Source organism: Salvelinus namaycush, chromosome 32 (genome assembly GCF_016432855.1).
Source record: "Salvelinus namaycush isolate Seneca chromosome 32, SaNama_1.0, whole genome shotgun sequence".
NCBI classification, from domain to species: Eukaryota; Metazoa; Chordata; class Actinopteri; order Salmoniformes; family Salmonidae; genus Salvelinus; species Salvelinus namaycush.
Genome location: NC_052338.1, coordinates 27,589,550 through 27,610,700, shown reverse-complemented (window position 1 = coordinate 27,610,700; position 21,151 = coordinate 27,589,550). Strand labels below are relative to the sequence as shown.

The 21,151-nt window shown below is 41.2% G+C and overlaps 2 protein-coding genes across 7 annotated transcripts in view; one reads left to right on the top strand and one right to left on the bottom strand.

Moving 5' to 3' along the window:
* The window catches only part of LOC120027457 (juxtaposed with another zinc finger protein 1), a 58,703-nt gene that overhangs the window by 17,287 nt on the left and 20,265 nt on the right, over positions 1-21,151 (bottom strand). The gene's annotated exons all lie outside the window — the stretch shown is intronic.
* On the top strand, positions 12,630-20,745 carry LOC120027456. Of its 5 annotated transcripts, XM_038972399.1 has the most exons (10): positions 12,630-14,985; positions 15,915-15,968; positions 16,366-16,464; positions 16,568-16,729; positions 16,947-19,017; positions 19,142-19,246; positions 19,335-19,406; positions 19,547-19,636; positions 19,725-19,796; positions 20,320-20,745. In XM_038972399.1, exons 2-10 carry the CDS (start codon positions 15,927-15,929, stop codon positions 20,526-20,528), a joined length of 2,922 nt encoding a protein of 973 aa, XP_038828327.1. In that variant the 5' UTR covers positions 12,630-14,985; positions 15,915-15,926; the 3' UTR covers positions 20,529-20,745. The 5 variants fall into 5 exon arrangements, 4 of the variants coding, with proteins under 4 accessions (XP_038828327.1, XP_038828325.1, XP_038828326.1 ...); XM_038972397.1 differs by having other exon boundaries at positions 15,915-16,464; XM_038972398.1 differs by having other exon boundaries at positions 12,630-15,968.

Here is a 21,151-nt window from a genome sequence, read left to right as displayed (position 1 = left end):
ATAAGTATTCACACCCCTGAGTCAATACTTTGTAGAAGCACCTTTGGCGGTGATTACAGCTTTGAGTCGTCTTGGGTATGTCTGTATCAGCTTTGAGTCGTCTTGGGTATGTCTGTATCAGCTTTGAGTCGTCTTGGGTATGTCTGTATCAGCTTTGAGTCGTCTTGGGTATGTCTGTATCAGCTTTGAGTCGTCTTGGGTATGTCTGTATCAGCTTTGAGTCGTCTTGGGTATGTCTGTATCAGCTTTGCACATCTGGATTTTAGGATTTTCTCCCATTCTTCCCTGCAGATTTTCTCAAACTCTGTTAAGTTAGATGGGGAGAGGCGGTGAACAGTCTTTCCACAGATTTTCAACGGGAATCAAGTCTGGGCTTTGGCTGTGCCACTCAATGACTTTCACTTTCTTATTCTGAAGCCATTCCAGCATATGCTTTGGGTCATTGTCCTGTTGGAATGTAAATCCCGTCTAAGGTCGTTTGCACTCTGGAGATTCTCATCAAGGACTTGCCTGTATTACACTCCATTCATTGATCCATCTATGCTTACCAGTCTCACAGTCCCTGCTGATGAAAAGCATCCCCATAGAATGATACTGCCACCACCATACAACACGGTAGGGATGGTGTTAGACAGGTGATGAGCTGTGCCTGGTTCTCCAGAAATAGTGCTTCGCATTCAGGACAAATAGTTCAATTTATGTCTCATCAGACCACAGAATATTTTGCCTTATGCTCCAAGTCTTTCAAATGCATTTTTTGCAAATTCCAGGTGTGCGGTCATGTGCCTTTTTCTCAGGAGTTGCTTCCGTCTGGCCACTGGGTTCTTGGTCACCTCCTTCTGCCCGGTTGTTCAGTTTGGTCTGACAGCCAGCTGTAGGCAGAGTCAGGGTAGTTCCATATTTTTTACATTTCTCAATGATGGAGAACACTGTGCTCTTAGAAACATTCAACACTCTAGAAATTATTTTATCCCCTTCACCCAGATATATGCCTCATCACACTTCTATCTCAGATCTACGGACAGGTCCTTGGACTTCATGGTAGTTTCTGCTCTGACATTCACTGTGGTACCTTCTATAGACAAGTGTGTTTCTTTCTAAATCATGTCCAAACAATTGAATTGGCCACAGGTGGACTCCGATCAAGTTGTAGTGACATCTCAAGGATGATCAAAGGGAATTAGATGCACCGGAGCTAAATTTGGAGTGTGATAGCAAAGAGGTGTGAATACTTACAGTACCAGTCAAAAGTTTGGACACACCTACTAATTCAAGGGTTTTCTTTATTATTACTATTTTCTACATTGTAGAATAATAGTGAAGACATCAAAACTATGAAATAACACATATGGCATCATGTAGTAACCAAAAAAGTGTTAAACAAATCAAAATATATTTTATATTTGAGATTCTTCAAAGTAGCCACCCTTTGCCTTGATGACAGCCTTGCACACTCTTGGCATTCTCTCAACTAGCTTAATGAGGTAGTCACCTGGAATGCATTTAAATTAACAGATATGCCTTGTTAAAAGTTAATTTGTGGAATTTCTTAATGCATTTCAGCTGATCAGTTGTGTTGTGACATTGTAGGGGTGGTATAGAGAAGATAGCCCTATTTGGTAAAAGACCAAGTCCATATTATGGCAAGAAAGTTTCTTCAAGTGCAGTCGTAAAAACCATCAAGCGCTATGATGAAACTGGCTCTCATGATGACCGCCACAGGAAAGGAAGACCCAGAGTTACCTCTGCTGCAGAGGATACGTTCATTAGAGTTATCAGCCTCAGAAATTGCAGCCCAAATAAATGCCTCAGAGTTCAAGTTACAGACACATCTCAACATCAACTGTTCAGAGGAGACTGCGTGAATCAGGCCTTCATGGTCGAATTGCTGCAAAGAAACCACTACTAAAGGACACAAATAATAAGAAGAGACTTGCTTGGGCCAAGAAACACGAGCAATAGCCATTAGACCGGTGGAAATCTGTCCTTTGGTCTGATGAGTGCAAATCTGAGATTTTTGGTTCCAACCGCCATGTCCTTGTGAGACGCAGAATAGGTGAACGGATGATCTCCGCATGTGTGGTTCCCACCGTGAAGCATGGAGAAGGTGGTGCGATTGTGTGGGAGTGCTTTGCTGGTGGCACTGTAGGTGATTTATTTAGAATTGAAGGCACACTTAACCAGCATGGCTACCACAGCATTCTGCAGCGATACGCCATCCCATCTGGTTTCCGCTTAGTTTTTCAACAGGACAATGACCCAAAACACACCTCCAGGTTGTGTAAGGGCTATTTGACCAAGAAGGAGAGTGATGGAATGCTGCATCAGATGACCTGGCCTCCACAATCACCTGACCTCAACCCAATTGAGATGGTTTGGGATGAGTTGGAGGCAAGGAAAAGCAGCCAACAAGTGCTCAGAAAATGTGGGAACTCCTTCAAGACTGTTGGAAAAGCATTCCAGGTGAAGCTGGTTGAGAGAATGTCAAGAGTTTTCAAAGCTATCATCAAGGCAAAGGGTGGCTACTTTGAATAATCTCAAATATAAAATATATTTTGATTTGTTTAACACTTTTTTGGTTACTACGTGACTCCATATGTTTTATATCATAGTTTTGATGTCTTCACTATTATTCTACAATGTAGAAAATAGGAAAAATAAAGAAAACATTGAATGAGTAGGTGTGTCCAAACTTGACTGGTACTGTATGTAAACAAGATATTTTATATTTCATTTTCAATAAATGTGCAAAAATTATAAAAACGTGTTTTCACTTTGTCACTGTGGGGTATTGTTTGTCGATGAGTGAGAAAAATGTTATTTTTTTAATCCATTTGGAATTTGGGCTGTAACACAACAAAATGTGAAATAAGTCAAGGGGTATGAATACTTTTGGAAAGCACTGTAGATCATGAATATGGAAATGGCGTCGGAGTCTTGAAATCTTTCAGTATGTATCCGCATAGTAAATCAGATGTGCAAGGGGAGGCAAAATGGTAGCAAACATCCAGTACAGTACACCGGTTTTGACTGAAAGTGCTTGTTTATGGGGTTTATGACTTGATTTGTGGAGGAATCAGTATGCAGTAAGGTGAGATGGGTGTGTGTGCAAATTCATGTCTGCTTGATACTTTAAGATACTCACACTAGTCTCTCTGTTCCAATGTTGTGTGGAGTATCAGTAAAGAAAGCCTATATTCTGTCCATGGTAGCAGAGGGTATCTAATTTACAACCCCTGGTTTCATTAAGTGTTCTTGGTTACATAGCCCTCTCTGTAACATGGTGCTACTGTATGTACACTGCATGTCAGGGGAGGGGAGGTTGATGGATATACTATATAATTACACACACACACTTTTTCCAGCCTATTTGCCAACTCAGTAACATTGCAGCAGGGAGCTTCCACTGCCTGAGGCCACCAGCCCAAACTTCAAAATCCCCCCTGCTAACTCAGCGTGTGTGTGTGTGTGTGTGTGTGTGTGTGTGTGTGTGTGTGTGTGTGTGTGTGTGTGTGTGTGTGTGTGTGTGTGTGTGTGTGTTCTCGTTTTTGAGATCGTATTAGGACCTCAACTTATATAAACACCTTCCATATTAGGACCTTTGACCAAGTTAGGTCCAAAACCATGGTCTCAACTAGGGAAACCATTGGAATAGCCTGCAAATAGCATGCTAATATGCCTGGTTTGAAAATCACACAAAACTGTCAGGGTCCTAAGAAGGGGGTATTTTTGTAAGCCACCTGGTGGTAACATACCATACTGCAGCGTATCAAAACAAATCAAATCAAATGTTCTTGTCACACACACACACACACACAGTCTTGTATTTGTAACCATTTTAGGACACATTGTAGTAATATCTAACAAGTAATCTAGCAATTCAACACCAACCGTTCCAGAACAACTACCTAATACACACAAATCAAGTAAAGGGATGGAATAGAATATATACATATAAATATATGGATGAGTAATGACCGAGCGGCATAGGCAAGATGCCATATATGGTATAACATACCGTATATAAAGACACATGGTTAGCAGATGTTATTGTGGCGAATGCTGTAAATCAGTCAGTTCTTAATGTAAAGACTTGAAACTCAGGATTCTGTAAAAGCCTACCCCAATGAGGATATGTGTTTATTTTCAGCTTCCTGTGACAACCGGAAGTGCCTTGAATTGGGGTCATAGGGGCTGTTTCAAAGGGTTAAAAAGGTCACATCTTTCTAAAATGTCATGTGTGTGATTAGGCAACCCTCATGAACCGGTACATATTATAAAAACAGATTTTTATCCGGTTTTTTTGGCTCTTTTTGGAGGACTTACAAGTTCCACCTAGGTAGTGCTATGTATCCATGTATAGTCTGAATTTAATATATTTCCAGATTATGGTTGGGGGCCATATACAGAGCCACATATGTGAAGAGCAGCTGTCTCTGACGTTTTTGGGGAACGATATTGACATCCAGAAAGGTCTTAGCACAAGGCCCAAAACGAAGCCTGACCTAAATGTGAGGTGCTTTTGGGTGACAGCGGCAGAACCGTTGAGGCTAGAAGCACAATTCAATCACAGGAACCTTCCCAAGGTCCTCCCGATCTGTGCAAGCCTAACCTTGACAGTGTGGAATTAACCCTTAACAGTGAAAACAGGGTGTTTTCTTCTAACAGTTTACATTGACATCTCTCCCCATAGGAATACATTGCCTGCTGCCCTAAATTCAACCTGATGCCTATGTGGGTTATGATTGCCATCTCAAGCTGTCTTCAATGACAATCCATCAGGCCACTATGAGGATTACCTGTGTTGAGTTTAAGCTTCCTAGAGCAACCGGAAGTGGTTAAATTACCCTAAAAGTGGTTTTGATATACCCAACCTGCAGTTTGTATAAACACTGAGTTCAACCCTCTGTAAATCAGTCAGTTCTTAACGTAAAGACTTGAAACTCAGGATTCTGTAAAAGCCTACCCCAATGAGGATATGTGTTTATTTTCAGCTTCCTGTGACAACCGGAAGTGCCTTGAATTGGGGTCATAGGGGCTGTTTCAAAGGGTTAAAAAGGTCACATCTTTCTAAAATGTCATGTGTGTGATTAGGCAACCCTCATGAACCGGTACATATTATAAAAACAGATTTTTATCCGGTTTTTTTGGCTCTTTTTGGAGGACTTACAAGTTCCACCTAGGTAGTGCTATGTATCCATGTATAGTCTGAATTTAATATATTTCCAGATTATGGTTGGGGGCCATATACAGAGCCACATATGTGAAGAGCAGCTGTCTCTGACGTTTTTGGGGAACGATATTGACATCCAGAAAGGTCTTAGCACAAGGCCCAAAACGAAGCCTGACCTAAATGTGAGGTGCTTTTGGGTGACAGCGGCAGAACCGTTGAGGCTAGAAGCACAATTCAATCACAGGAACCTTCCCAAGGTCCTCCCGATCTGTGCAAGCCTAACCTTGACAGTGTGGAATTAACCCTTAACAGTGAAAACAGGGTGTTTTCTTCTAACAGTTTACATTGACATCTCTCCCCATAGGAATACATTGCCTGCTGCCCTAAATTCAACCTGATGCCTATGTGGGTTATGATTGCCATCTCAAGCTGTCTTCAATGACAATCCATCAGGCCACTATGAGGATTACCTGTGTTGAGTTTAAGCTTCCTAGAGCAACCGGAAGTGGTTAAATTACCCTAAAAGTGGTTTTGATATACCCAACCTGCAGTTTGTATAAACACTGAGTTCAACCCTCTGTAAATCAGTCAGTTCTTAACGTAAAGACTTGAAACTCAGGATTCTGTAAAAGCCTACCCCAATGAGGATATGTGTTTATTTTCAGCTTCCTGTGACAACCGGAAGTGCCTTGAATTGGGGTCATAGGGGCTGTTTCAAAGGGTTAAAAAGGTCACATCTTTCTAAAATGTCATGTGTGTGATTAGGCAACCCTCATGAACCGGTACATATTATAAAAACAGATTTTTATCCGGTTTTTTTGGCTCTTTTTGGAGGACTTACAAGTTCCACCTAGGTAGTGCTATGTATCCATGTATAGTCTGAATTTAATATATTTCCAGATTATGGTTGGGGGCCATATACAGAGCCACATATGTGAAGAGCAGCTGTCTCTGACGTTTTTGGGGAACGATATTGACATCCAGAAAGGTCTTAGCACAAGGCCCAAAACGAAGCCTGACCTAAATGTGAGGTGCTTTTGGGTGACAGCGGCAGAACCGTTGAGGCTAGAAGCACAATTCAATCACAGGAACCTTCCCAAGGTCCTCCCGATCTGTGCAAGCCTAACCTTGACAGTGTGGAATTAACCCTTAACAGTGAAAACAGGGTGTTTTCTTCTAACAGTTTACATTGACATCTCTCCCCATAGGAATACATTGCCTGCTGCCCTAAATTCAACCTGATGCCTATGTGGGTTATGATTGCCATCTCAAGCTGTCTTCAATGACAATCCATCAGGCCACTATGAGGATTACCTGTGTTGAGTTTAAGCTTCCTAGAGCAACCGGAAGTGGTTAAATTACCCTAAAAGTGGTTTTGATATACCCAACCTGCAGTTTGTATAAACACTGAGTTCAACCCTCTGTAAATCAGTCAGTTCTTAACGTAAAGACTTGAAACTCAGGATTCTGTAAAAGCCTACCCCAATGAGGATATGTGTTTATTTTCAGCTTCCTGTGACAACCGGAAGTGCCTTGAATTGGGGTCATAGGGGCTGTTTCAAAGGGTTAAAAAGGTCACATCTTTCTAAAATGTCATGTGTGTGATTAGGCAACCCTCATGAACCGGTACATATTATAAAAACAGATTTTTATCCGGTTTTTTTGGCTCTTTTTGGAGGACTTACAAGTTCCACCTAGGTAGTGCTATGTATCCATGTATAGTCTGAATTTAATATATTTCCAGATTATGGTTGGGGGCCATATACAGAGCCACATATGTGAAGAGCAGCTGTCTCTGACGTTTTTGGGGAACGATATTGACATCCAGAAAGGTCTTAGCACAAGGCCCAAAACGAAGCCTGACCTAAATGTGAGGTGCTTTTGGGTGACAGCGGCAGAACCGTTGAGGCTAGAAGCACAATTCAATCACAGGAACCTTCCCAAGGTCCTCCCGATCTGTGCAAGCCTAACCTTGACAGTGTGGAATTAACCCTTAACAGTGAAAACAGGGTGTTTTCTTCTAACAGTTTACATTGACATCTCTCCCCATAGGAATACATTGCCTGCTGCCCTAAATTCAACCTGATGCCTATGTGGGTTATGATTGCCATCTCAAGCTGTCTTCAATGACAATCCATCAGGCCACTATGAGGATTACCTGTGTTGAGTTTAAGCTTCCTAGAGCAACCGGAAGTGGTTAAATTACCCTAAAAGTGGTTTTGATATACCCAACCTGCAGTTTGTATAAACACTGAGTTCAACCCTCTGTAAATCAGTCAGTTCTTAACGTAAAGACTTGAAACTCAGGATTCTGTAAAAGCCTACCCCAATGAGGATATGTGTTTATTTTCAGCTTCCTGTGACAACCGGAAGTGCCTTGAATTGGGGTCATAGGGGCTGTTTCAAAGGGTTAAAAAGGTCACATCTTTCTAAAATGTCATGTGTGTGATTAGGCAACCCTCATGAACCGGTACATATTATAAAAACAGATTTTTATCCGGTTTTTTTGGCTCTTTTTGGAGGACTTACAAGTTCCACCTAGGTAGTGCTATGTATCCATGTATAGTCTGAATTTAATATATTTCCAGATTATGGTTGGGGGCCATATACAGAGCCACATATGTGAAGAGCAGCTGTCTCTGACGTTTTTGGGGAACGATATTGACATCCAGAAAGGTCTTAGCACAAGGCCCAAAACGAAGCCTGACCTAAATGTGAGGTGCTTTTGGGTGACAGCGGCAGAACCGTTGAGGCTAGAAGCACAATTCAATCACAGGAACCTTCCCAAGGTCCTCCCGATCTGTGCAAGCCTAACCTTGACAGTGTGGAATTAACCCTTAACAGTGAAAACAGGGTGTTTTCTTCTAACAGTTTACATTGACATCTCTCCCCATAGGAATACATTGCCTGCTGCCCTAAATTCAACCTGATGCCTATGTGGGTTATGATTGCCATCTCAAGCTGTCTTCAATGACAATCCATCAGGCCACTATGAGGATTACCTGTGTTGAGTTTAAGCTTCCTAGAGCAACCGGAAGTGGTTAAATTACCCTAAAAGTGGTTTTGATATACCCAACCTGCAGTTTGTATAAACACTGAGTTCAACCCTCTGTAAATCAGTCAGTTCTTAACGTAAAGACTTGAAACTCAGGATTCTGTAAAAGCCTACCCCAATGAGGATATGTGTTTATTTTCAGCTTCCTGTGACAACCGGAAGTGCCTTGAATTGGGGTCATAGGGGCTGTTTCAAAGGGTTAAAAAGGTCACATCTTTCTAAAATGTCATGTGTGTGATTAGGCAACCCTCATGAACTGGTACATATTATAAAAACAGATTTTTATCCGTTTTTTTTTGGCCCTTTTTGGAACGTTTACAAATTCTATCTAACTAAGGGTATTCGTACATTTCTAGTCTTCAAAGCTATTGAGGGGATTTGTCTAGGGGGTCATAGCTTAAACATGTCTATGGCAATGAGGGGAGATGCGTATGTGAGTCTCGAGCTAATCAGACCATTGATATAAGAAGCCTTGCCCCTGGACACTTGTAACTTAACTGGGTGGCACAACGTGGCACTCCCGACATCATACTTGAATACTGAGCCAATAGCAGCATCTATATATTAGAAATGGCCTTAGGCCCCATAAAGTTCATAAACGAGATGGGCGTGGCCACCCTACCTTCATACTTGAGGCTTTAGCCAACCGCAAAATATATATACAGTACCAGTCAAATGTTTGGACACACATACTCATTCAAGGGATTCTATATTTTTACTATTTTCTACATTGTAGAATAATATTGTAGACATCAAAACTATGAAATAACACATATGGAATCACATAGTAACCAAAAAAGTGTTAAACAAATAAAAATATATTTGAGATTTGACATTATTTTAAGTAAACACCCTTTGCCTTGATGACAGCTTCGCACACTCTTGGCACTCTCTTCGCACACTCTTGACAGCTTCATAAGGTAGTCACCTGGAATGCATTTCAATTAACAGGTGTGCCTTGTTAAAAGTACATTTGTGGAATTTCTTTCTTTCTTAATGCGTTTGAGCCAATCAGTTGTGTTGTGACAAGGTAGGGGTGGTATACAGAAGATAGCTCTATTTGGTAAAATACCAAGTCCCTATTATGGCAAGAACAGCGCAAGTAAGCAAAGACAAACGACAGTCCATCATTACTTAAAGACATGAAGGTCAGTCAATGAGGAAAATGTCAATAACTTTTTAAAAGTTTCTTCAAGTGCAGTCACAAAAACCATCAAGCGCTATAATTAAACTGGCTCTCATGAGGACCGCCACAGGAAAGGAAGAACCAGAGTTACCTCTGCTGCAGAGGATGAGTTCATTAGAGTTACCAGCCTCAGATTGCAGCCCAAATAAATGCTTCCCAGAGTTCAAGTAACATCAACTGTTCAGAGGAGAATGCGTGAATCAGGCCTTCATGGCCGAATTGCTGCAAAGAAACCACTACTAAAGGACACCAAAAATAAGAAGAGACTTGTTTGGCCCAAGAAACTCTAGCAATGGACATTAGACCGGTGGAAATCTGTCCTTTGGTCTGATGAGTCCAAATTTGAAATGTTTGGGTCCAACTGTGTCTTTGTGAGACGCAGAGCAGGTAAACGGATTATCTATGCATGTGTGGTTCCCACCGTGAAGCATGGAGAAGGAGGTGTGGTGGTGCTTTGCTGGTGACACTGTCAGAGATTTATTTAGAATTCAAGGCACACTTAACCAGCATGGCTACCACAGCATTCTGCAGCGATACACCGTCTGCGCTTAGTGGGGATATCATTTATTTTTCAAAAGGACAATGACCCAAAACTCACCTCCAGGCTGTGTAAGGGCTATTTGACCAAGGAGAGTGATGGAGTGCTGCATCAGATGACCTGGCCTCCACAATCAGCCGACCTCAACCCAATTGAGATGGTTTGGGATGAGTTGGACCGTAGAGTGAAGGAAAAGCAACCAACAAGTACTCAGCATATGTGAGAACTCCTTCAAGACTGCTGGAAAAGCATTCCAGGTGAAGCTGGGTGAGAGAATGCCAAGAGTGTGCAAAGCTGTCATCAAGGCAAAGGGTTTAAAGAATCTCAAATATAAAATATATTTTGAGTTGTTTAACACTTTTTTGGTTACAACATGATTCCATATGTATTATTCTCAGTTTTGATGTTTTCACTATTATTCTACAATGTAGAAAATAGTAAAAATAAAGAAAAACCCTTAAATGAGTTTGTGTGTCCAAACTTTTGACTGGTACTGTATATTAGAGTTGGCTTTAGGCACTTAAAGTCACAGATCTAGGATCAGTTGACCTCCACTCAATGTTAACATGAGCCACTAATATCTTACTTCAGTATTGTCTATAGCAGTTTCTTCATTAAGACTTATATTTGGCCTTAATATACACTGCTCAAAAAAATATAGGGAACACTTAAACAACACAATGTAACTCCAAGTCAATCACACTTCTGTGAAATCAAACTGTCCACTTAGGAAGCAACACTGATTGACAATAAATTTCACATGCTGTTGTGCAAATGGAATAGACAACATGTGGAAATTATAGGCAATTAGCAAGACACCCCCAATAAAGGAGTGGTTCTGCTGGTGGTGACCACAGACCACTTCTCAGTTCCTATGCTTCCTGGGTGATGTTTTGTTCACTTTTGAATGCTGGCGGTGCTTTCACTCTAGTGGTAGCATGAGACGGAGTCTACAACCCACACAAGTGGCTCAGGTAGTGCAGCTCATCCAGGATGGCACATCAATGCGAGCTGTGGCAAGGAGGTTTGCTGTGTCTGTCAGCGTAGTGTCCAGAGCATGGAGGCGCTACCAGGAGACAGGCCAGTACATCAGGAGACGTGGAGGAGGCCGTAGGAGGGCAACAACCCAGCAGCAGGACCGCTACCTCCGCCTTTGTGCAAGGAGGAGTAGGAGGAGCACTGCCAGAGCCCTGCAAAATGACCTCCAGCAGGCCACAAATGTGCATGTGTCTGCTCAAACGGTCAGAAACAGACTCCATGAGGGTGGTATGAGGGCCCGACGTCCACAGGTGGGGGTTGTGCTTAGAGCCCAACACCGTGCAGGACGTTTGGCATTTGCCAGAGAACACCAAGATTGGCAAATTTGCCACTGGCGCCCAGTGCTCTTCACAGATGAAAGCAGGTTCACACTGAGCACATGTGACAGACGTGACAGAGTCTGGAGACGCCGTGGAGAACGTTCTGCTGCCTGCAACATCCTCCAGCATGACCGGTTTGGCGGTGGGTCAGTCATGGTGTGGGGTGGCATTTCTTTGGGGGGCCGCACAGCCCTCAATGTGCTCGCCAGAGGTAGCCTGACTGCCATTAGGTACCGAGATGAGATCCTCAGACCCCTTGTGAGAACATATGCTGGTGCTGTTGGCCCTGGGTTCCTCCTAATGCAAGACAATGCTAGACCTCATGTGGCTGGAGTGTGTCAGCAGTTCCTGCAAGAGGAAGGCATTGATGCTATGGACTGGCCCGCCCGTTCCCCAGACCTGAATCCAATTGAGCACATCTGGGACATCATGTCTCGCTCCATCCACCAACGCCACACTGCACCACAGACTGTCCAGGAGTTGGCGGATGCTTTAGTCCAGGTCTGGGAGGAGATCCCTCAGGAGACCATCCGCCACCTCATCAGGAGCATGCCCAGGCGTTGTAGGAAGGTCATACAGGCACGTGGAGGCCACACACACTACTGAGCTTCATTTTGACTTGTTTTAAGGACATTACATCAAAGTTGGATCAGCCTGTATTGTGGTTTTCCACTTTAATTTTGAGTGTGACTCCAAATCCAGACCTCCATGGGTTGATAAATTTGATTTCCATTGACCATTTTTGTGTGATTTTGTTGTCATCACATTTAACTATGTAAAGAAAAAGGTATTTAAGAATATTTCATTCATTCAGATCTAGGATGTGTTATTTTAGTGTTCCCTTTATTTTTTTGAGCAGTGTATATGACTTTGTGGTTGTGGGTGGATGTCAACTGCTGGCTGGAATTCTCACTCAACTGTACCACTAATATGAACCTGTTCTACAGACTCTTGTAGACTACTATGCACTGAAAAACAGTTAATATGTTACAAATCAAAGCTTAACATTGAAATATGTGATTTCAAATGATTAAGTTAAATTCAGATAGGCATGTTATGTGCTCTCTAACACAAACATAAAATGTGTTGTTGCTGTAGACCTTTTAACAGATCTAGTTGACCTCCACAGAATGTGCACATTAGCCACTAATATCTGACTTCAGTACTGTCTATAGCTGTTTGTTCATTAATACTTATATGTGGCCTTAATATACAGCATATGACCTGGTAAAGGAGAGGGGGATGGGAGCAGAGAAGGGGATGGGAGGCTGCTCAATGATTGGCTGTAGTGTAGGGCGTGTCATACAATGTATCAAAATTTCAACTGCTGGCTGGAATTCTCACTCAACTGTACCACTAATATGAACCTGTTCTACAGACTCTTGTAGACTACTATGCACTGAAAAACAGTTAATATGTTACAAATCAAAGCTTAACATTGAAATATGTGATTTCAAATGATTAAGTTAAATTCAGATAGGCATGGTATGTGCTCTCTAACACAAACATAAAATGTGTTGTTGTTGTAGACCTTTTAACAGATCTAGTTGACCTCCACAGAATGTGCACATTAGCCACTAATATCTGACTTCAGTATAGTTTATAGAGGTGTATATGTCTGTCTGTGTCTTTCAGTTTCTATTTAGACTACATCAAATATGAAGAAGCTGTGCAGCCACACCATGTTCAACATGTTACCTAATTAGCTAGCTAGCTGACAATCTGGTTTACCTGTAGCATATAAACATTTGTTGGCACAGAAAGAAAGGGGATACGAAAAATGATTGATCAAATTCCTCCTGACACTATCTGACTGGGTTAATAACTTAATATTAAGTTAATATGGACCCATTGTCTTAGACTTGAACTCTTGGACCAAACAGTGGGACTCTGATTTCAGCCATAGGGACTTGTGACTCGACTCCTGACTCCAACATTGGTGACTTTGACTCAACTCAGAGTAGCCATAGGGTCTTGTGAATTGACTCGGACTTATGCTTTTGTGACTCAACTACAACACTGCTGCCATTACATGGCTACTACTACTGCTTCAACTACCAATTCTAGCAAGTTGTACCCCAGGTTGGGTACACTTTTCTGCTGCTCCCTCAAAAGCATTAAGCAGACATTTTGATTATACCTCCCTCCCCATAACTCTCTGTTGGGGTGAGGCTTTCTACAAATATACGCAGCAAGAGGATTACAACAGCTAACACAGGAAGCTGAAATCCTGGGGTCTGCCTTATGTTCCCTCAGTTCTACCCCAGTTTGAAAATGTGCTTTTCATCCATGACCAGGCCATGTTTCGGCCATTTTGCCGCACTAGGCAAGTCTGCAATAGACCTTCTCCTACCCGGAAAAGAAATAGGCCTATAGTGTACAATGTTGGCCTATAATGTCATTTTATAACTAGGCCTAACATTTGATAGCCTACCATTTGTAAAACATGCAGTTGCGTTGGCTTTATTAACCCAGTCCTGATTCCTGACAAAGGCTTATAGGGACTTGTCCTTTAAGATATGAACATCAGCTACTCATCAGCTACCCAATGTTATTATGAGTTTTCTTGAGGCTTTTTGCAAAGAGATCAATGCTGATGTAAAGGCCTACGTCTTCACAGCAGTACAAACCTGAAATCACGTATTATCATTACATTTTATTCCACATTGTGAAACCAGGGATCTAGTGGAAGATAAATGCAAATATGATTAAAAAAAGGCCTGTTATAAGAGAGAAAGAGAGATTGTGGGAGTAGCTGAGTGCCTATAGTGAGAGATGGCTGTTAATATCAGTAGGCTGTTTGAGTGGTCTGTGGGCAGGTAATTAATCTGATTGCTGATGGGTTAGGTTGCTAGATCAAATCTTAACCTGCCATAAGCTACTTTTGTGTCAGCAAGTCTCCCCAGTGAAAAATGTACATATCCACCACTCCATCTTTCATGTACAGACCATTCAAGTAGATGCACTTACCACCTCACTGATACTGATTGTGTAAGCTACAAACCCAAATTGTCTAAGGAAATGTGGCTAACAGTAATAACATTGCAGACATATTCAGAAATCTGGGCTGATGGAATCATTGTTATGCATATCTACTGGCCATAATTTCCGCTTGAGGTCCTGCCCCTCCCCCACTGCAAAGTGCACAACAGTACCAAACTATCAAAGGTTTTATAGGTCAACACAGTCCCCCCCCTCCCCCGTCCTTTGTATATTATTTATATATACTTGTGTTCCCATATGTACTTCCTGTATTTATGTGTTGTTAATAAAAATATTATAATAATAAAAGATACACAGTTCCCCCTCCCCCATGTTGCAGCATAAATCTCTGCTCAAGGTTGCCATGTACACTATTTGTGGTTTATTGATGTACTTTTAAAACTTTGTGGCAGGTGAAAGGTTTTGGTCGCTAGGTGGAAGTTGTTATACTACTTCTATATTGCAACGTTACCAACATGGCATTTAAAAAAAATCATTAATTTCGCCGTATTCTGCTAAAATTGTGCTAGTGAAGGTGGGTTTTGAAGGCTGGTTTTGAGCAGACTCCTAGAAATTTGAAATTGACCTGGCAAACCTGTCCCTGCCTGAGCGTGATCACCACTGAAGTAGCTGTGCAGCACGTGTTTTAAGGAAGAGGAGGATGGTTGCAGATGTTTGCATTCATGCAAGAAGGTAAGCTATTAACTAAACTGTTAACCAATATTTTAGCTAAAATTGTATTTGGTGTATTGACAAGCAATGCATGTTCTCGTTGTCTTTATTTTTAATGAATTAATGTCAGTCATGTATGTCTTTCGGTGGAATCCAACATGCATTGACGATGTCTGAAAGCCGCATTGTGTCAGATATACTGCGTCATGACATTGAAATTGGCAGGTTTATCCAAACAATTCATTAATGTGCAATTGTTACTTTGCATGTTTCTACCTTATAGTTATTTGTGGCTTGCTAACGGTTAGTGTGCTAGCTAACTGTTAGCGTGCTAGCTAACGGTTAGCATGCTACCCATGCTAGTTAAAAAAAGAAATATGCTAGCTATGGTTGCAAGCTAGCTAATAAGTTTAGCATAATTGGTAAACGTGTCTATGATTTAGAATACATGATTGTGGTTAACACAATGTTACATGCATTGGAAAATAATATTGCTATAGTGTAACAAGCTAGCAAGAAAAGCCAGTTCCTTTTCATCTGTTTTGTCAAGTCATAAGCCTGTATGTGTGTTAAAATATTTAAACCCCCTCATTAAATTAATGTATTGAAGTTGCGCCCGTTTTTTATAGCCCTTTCTTACCCAAATACCGTTTTTTACATTGAAATAATTCAGATGAAAATAAGAAATATGTTAAACTAATTAAGAAATAAGTGACCAGATTTTTTTTATTGAAAACCATGGACATTAGTTTGGGTGGGGGGAGGGGCGTGGTGGGGTTCCTAGTTCTTTTTTTTTTGCACATAAAAGAGTGAAACACCACAACAAGTATAAGGGTTGTGGAAAGTGTCCATTTTGGTAGGACTGTGACAATTCACTGTCTTGAAAAAATATATACATATACTGGCAGATTCTTTAACCAAATCCCTATTTCTTACACACATTTTTTAAGATCGAAAACATAATGGAAGATAAGAGTCCAGGAACCTACAAAGTAACCAATGCGGTATGTTTTCTGATTTGCCTAGTATTTAGAGTACGCTTGCCTTGCTTTAGCCAAACCACTCATACTGATTCTCTTTTAGTCCATCCATAAAAGCAGATTCAGCTTTAGTTGCATGCAGGAACTTGCATAATGTGCTTCTGTTATGCTTATACTTGCTTTTTTACCTTGAAAGTAGTTTTAAAAAAACAGAAATTGTAATAGATGTTTGTTGGACCTCTATTAGTCAATGATAACAGCCCCTCTATTAGTCAATGATAACAGTCATTGGTGTCCCCCAGCCCCTCTATTAGTCAATGATAACAGTCATTGGTGTCCCCCAGCCCATCCCCTGTTGTGTGCCGAGCAATCTTGTCATTCTATTAAGTCTCAACGTTTCTTTTTGTCTTCCTTTACAAAGGCACTGCAGAGGCTAAGAAGGCGCATGGAAAATCTAAAGAAGCATAGTTCAACTTGTGAGGCCAGATTTGAAAAGGAAAAGATAAATCCCGAAGCGCAGGTTTGTCAGTTGTTTAGAATGAGGATACTGGGGATGGTTGAATCGTTATCATATCCTATTGCCTAATTTGCACATGACTAATATCATTTTATTGTATCCTTAGATGTCAGACACCGAGGCTGCCAGTACCTCTGAGGCTGCCAGTACCTCTGAGGCTGCCAGTACCTCTGAGGCTGCCAGTACCTCTGAGGCTGCCAGTACTTCTGGGTCGATAGTCAATGTGTTGGATGATGCACCACCGTTGATCAGAACAGACAGTATATACGTAAGTTAAAGTGTCATTCAACACCAGCACATACTGTAAGTTCTTGTGAATCAGCTTTGTAAATCAAAGATGGGCAAGTCTGCACTTTCATCCCATATTCATAGTATTATAACATAAACAAGTAGAGGAGCACAGTCGTAACTAATCAAAATGTGCCGGTGTCCAAATACTTTGTAATCTGTCTAGTTATCCAATATAATTTTTTTCTTCAATACAGTTGACCAAAGCTATGCTTGGATACAAGACTGATGACTCAATAACCAGCATTGACAACAGTGAAGGTGATTATGTCCCAGGGCCATCAGAATCATCAGAGGAAGACAATTCTGATGATTTTTCAGAACCAAAGACAAGGGTGGACAGCAGTAAACACGTTGATTTAGTCTCAGAGGGAGACAGTTCAGATAAAATAGCAGGAGTCAAGAGAAGGAATCACTACAAGAAGACTAGCAAGAGATGCAGAAGTTCCTCAGAAGAAAACAGCTCAAATGAAGAAACAGAACTCAAGAGAAAGAATCAATATGCAAATACTTATAAGAGATGTACTAGTTCCCCAATGTCAAACACTAGCAGTGAATCATTGCTTGTAATGAATGTCTCAGAATTAGATGGATCCAAAAAGTACCACCAAAAAAAGCACTTCTGTCTGTTTTGCGAGCAACCGCAATCCAAAATTGCCCGTCATTTACAACGTAAACATGGGGATGAAATAGAAGTAGCTACTGCACTTCGGTTTGCAAAGAGATCAAAAGCTAGGAGACTTCAGCTGAATCTTCTTCGCAAGAAGGGGAATCGGGCACACAACATTCAGGCACTTAAAGAAGGAAAGGGGGTTTTGGTACCATGTAAACAAACAAGTAATGACAAGACCAATCACCAGGACTATCAGCATTGTTTTGCCTGCCATGGGCTCTTTAAACGCAAATCTATGTGGAGGCATGTGGCAAGGTGCACACTAGCACAACACGTTCGAAAGGAGATGCCTGGCAAAACCAGAATACAGGCGCTCTGTGCTAATGCTCAACCGGTTGCTAAAGGAGTGAGTGAAAAGGTATGGAAACTTGTGAGTAACATGGCTCAAGATGATGTAGCCCATGCAGTAAAACAAGACAGATACATCTTGGCATTGGGTGAAAAAATGTACAACAAGAAAGGGGAGAACCCCTCACAACACCAGCACATTCGTCAAACTTTGCGAGAACTAGGGAGACTTGTGATTAAAGGTAGAAAGGTGACACCACTGAAAAAGATGAAGGATTATATCAACCCAAAACACTTCCAACACATCATAAAAGCTGTCAAAGAAGTGACTGGCTATGATGAAAAGACAAACAAATTCGAAAAAGCAACCCTGGCGACAAAGCTTGGGCAAAGCATCCAGAAAATTGCAGACATCATGGAGGGTGAAGCTCTTATTACCCAGAATGAAGAAAAGTTGAAGCTTGTCCGAGACTTCCAAGGCATCTACCGTCTTCGCTGGAATGAAATGATCTCTTCTGCTGCATATCGTACACTTGAACAGAAGAAATGGAACGCACCGCAGCTTATTCCATTAGCAGATGACGTTAAAAAAATACACATGTACTTAGATGAAAAGCAGAAACAATACTACAACCAACTGTGCGATGAGAAAACCTCAGGAAAATGGAGCAATCTAGCAAAAGTGATACTGGCTCAGATGATTATCTTCAACAGGAAAAGAGAGGGAGAGGTGTCAAAGATGTCTGTGGCAACATTTCACTCCAGGGACAAATCCCCACTTAACAAAGATGTTGCAGTGGCGCTAACAGAGGTTGAGAGACTACTCTGTGCGCATTTTGAACGCATTGAAACCTGTGGGAAGCGTGGCAGGAAGGTGCCTGTAATCCTTACTCCAGTGATGGTGGAATCTTTAGAGCTGCTTATCAAAGAGCGGTGCTCATGTGGAGTGAGCGAAGGAAATATCTACTTATTTGCCAGGCCAGGATATGATACACATTTTCGGGGGAATGACTGCATCCGCGCCTATGCCAAACAATGTGGTGCCAAGTTACCTGAAGCATTGTCATCAACTAAACTACGAAAACAGGTTGCCACCCTCTCCAGAGTGTTAAATCTCAATGATACAGAACAGGACCAGTTTGCTGACTTCTTGGGTCACGACATTCGGATTCATCGAAAGTTCTACCGTCTTCCAGAGGGAACGCTTCAGTTGGCCAAAATAAGTAAAATACTGATGGCATGTGAACAGGGCAGATTGGCAGAGTTCAAGGGGAAAAGTCTGGATCAAATAACCATCAGTCCCAGTGGTAAGTTTACCCCCAGTGTTTAGTTTAATGGCAAAAAGTTTACACTGACAATAAAAACAAAGGTTTTGTTTTGCGCAGATTTAGCTTGCCTCAATTTAGCATTCTTCTTTTGGCCATCTTTTAGAAAAAAGCATGGCTGAAAATAATGAGGCTGCAGACTCTTGTTCATCAGAGAACGACTCTGAGAGAGAGGAGTCATCTGAAAAATCCTATGAAGAAAATCTGACCGGTATGCCTATACCTTACATAGATATGGACGTATTCTTAATTACAATGTCCTTTTCGAAAAATACATGTTTTCCACTGATGTTTTCCAGGAGAGATGTCAGCGATTCGGGCCAAACAGCCAATGACTAAGGGAAAGCTGGGACAAAAGAGAGGCTCACATGGTTAGACTGTTTCCTGCTGTCTTCAGTCAGTGCATTTTCACTCTGGCAAAAAATGCTGACTCTAATTTCTTGTGCACTGATTTAACTTGCTGCAATTTGCTTTTGTTTTTATTGTCTTTTACAAACTGTTATGTCTGAAGAAATTGATGCTGCAGCCACTGATTGTGCATCAGAGAACGACTCTGAGAGAGAGGAGTCGTCTGAAAAATCCTATGAAGAAAATCTGACCGGTATGCCTATACCTTACATAGATATGGACGTATTCTTAATTACAATGTCCTTTTCGAAAAATACATGTTTTCCACTGATGTTTTCCAGGAGAGATGTCAGCGATTCGGGCCAAACAGCCAATCACCAAGGGAAAGCTGGGACAAAAGAGAGGCTCACATGGTTAGACTGTTTCCTGCTGTCTTCAGTCAGTGCATTTTCATTCTGTAGTGTCAACGTATAGTACAGTGCTGGTCCAGATCAATCCTGTCTTCATCAGTTGGTGTATTTCCAACCATGCCAGTACAGAACGGATTAGTTTGGATTGGACACAAGTCAAGACGTTAGATCTGAACTAGTGTGTCAGGATAGATGATAACACAGAAGGATTACCACACTTTACATTGTTTTTCCTGGGGGAGGGAACTTAATTTAATAAGTATTGCTTTTATTAGAAGGTTTACATTGCAAACAATTTGATGGGCTTAGATTCCATACAGATTGAGTCTGCCTTGATGTCAGCATTGCACATTCTTCTCTCACATCCTTATCTATGTAGTTATTTAGTTGGGATTGTTAGTTTAACCTCAACACACTTTGCAGAAACAGCTGCAACCTTGTAGAGTTAATACAGAGATGAACACATACTGTATTGTACTCAACCTTTATTTAATGTAGTCATTCATAATGTCATCTCTTTCCAAAGGTGCCAAAGGAACAAAAAGGTTTTGGTCGACAATAGAGGTGGATGCAGTTGAAGATTCCTTGATGAATTTTATCCGAATGGGAAAAACGCCTGGAAAACAAGACTGTGAGAAATGCATTGCTGCTTCTGGCCAAGCGCTAGTAAACAGGGACTGGAGAGCAGTAAAGTTCTATGTACACAACAGAATAGTTGCAGATCAGAGAAAATAAGTGTATAAGATGCTTCTCTCTTGGTGTACCTCTGAGGATTTAATGGGACTTACTTGACTTAAGCTCATAGGCAGTTAATGAATGTCCTCCATCTCACTCTGTTTGGGGGAAGTTTTCCCAGGTGGGTTGTTCACTTTTGGAGTGATTAAGGTCTCAAGAATACAAAGCCTGCTGACTTTGAATGTTACAGAAAAATAAAAAACATTTTTCTAAACTATTAATCTGTTACTTGGATATAATGACTCTATTACTGAAATGGTTGTTCCAGTTTAAATACTTTACAGAAGAACTACACTACAGTAGAACTACACTACAGTAGAACTACACTACAGCCGTTGAGTTGCCATCCGTGTTGCATCATTGTGGCATTCTACATGCAATATTTTCAGTCATAAAATAGAATGAATGCATCAAATATCGATGTAATAAATGTATCACTAGTCACTTAAACAATGCCACTTTATATAATGTTTACATACCCTGCATTACTCATCTCATATGTATATACTGTTAAACCAGCTATAATGGTACCCTACATTACTCACCTCATATGTATATACTGTTAAACCAGCTATAATGTTACCATACCCTACATTACTCATCTCATATGTATATACTGTCCT

Excerpts from the sequence above, each read along its gene's own strand:
- LOC120027456 (XM_038972397.1), top strand. The coding sequence starts at position 16,195 with ATGATAACAGCCCCTCTATTAGTCAATGATAACAGTCATTGGTGTCCC. Across the intron at positions 19,018-19,141 it reads AATAACCATCAGTCCCAGTG|AAAAAAGCATGGCTGAAAAT; the intron begins GTAAGTTTACCC and ends GCCATCTTTTAG. Across the intron at positions 19,797-20,319 it reads ACAAAAGAGAGGCTCACATG|GTGCCAAAGGAACAAAAAGG; the intron begins GTTAGACTGTTT and ends CTCTTTCCAAAG.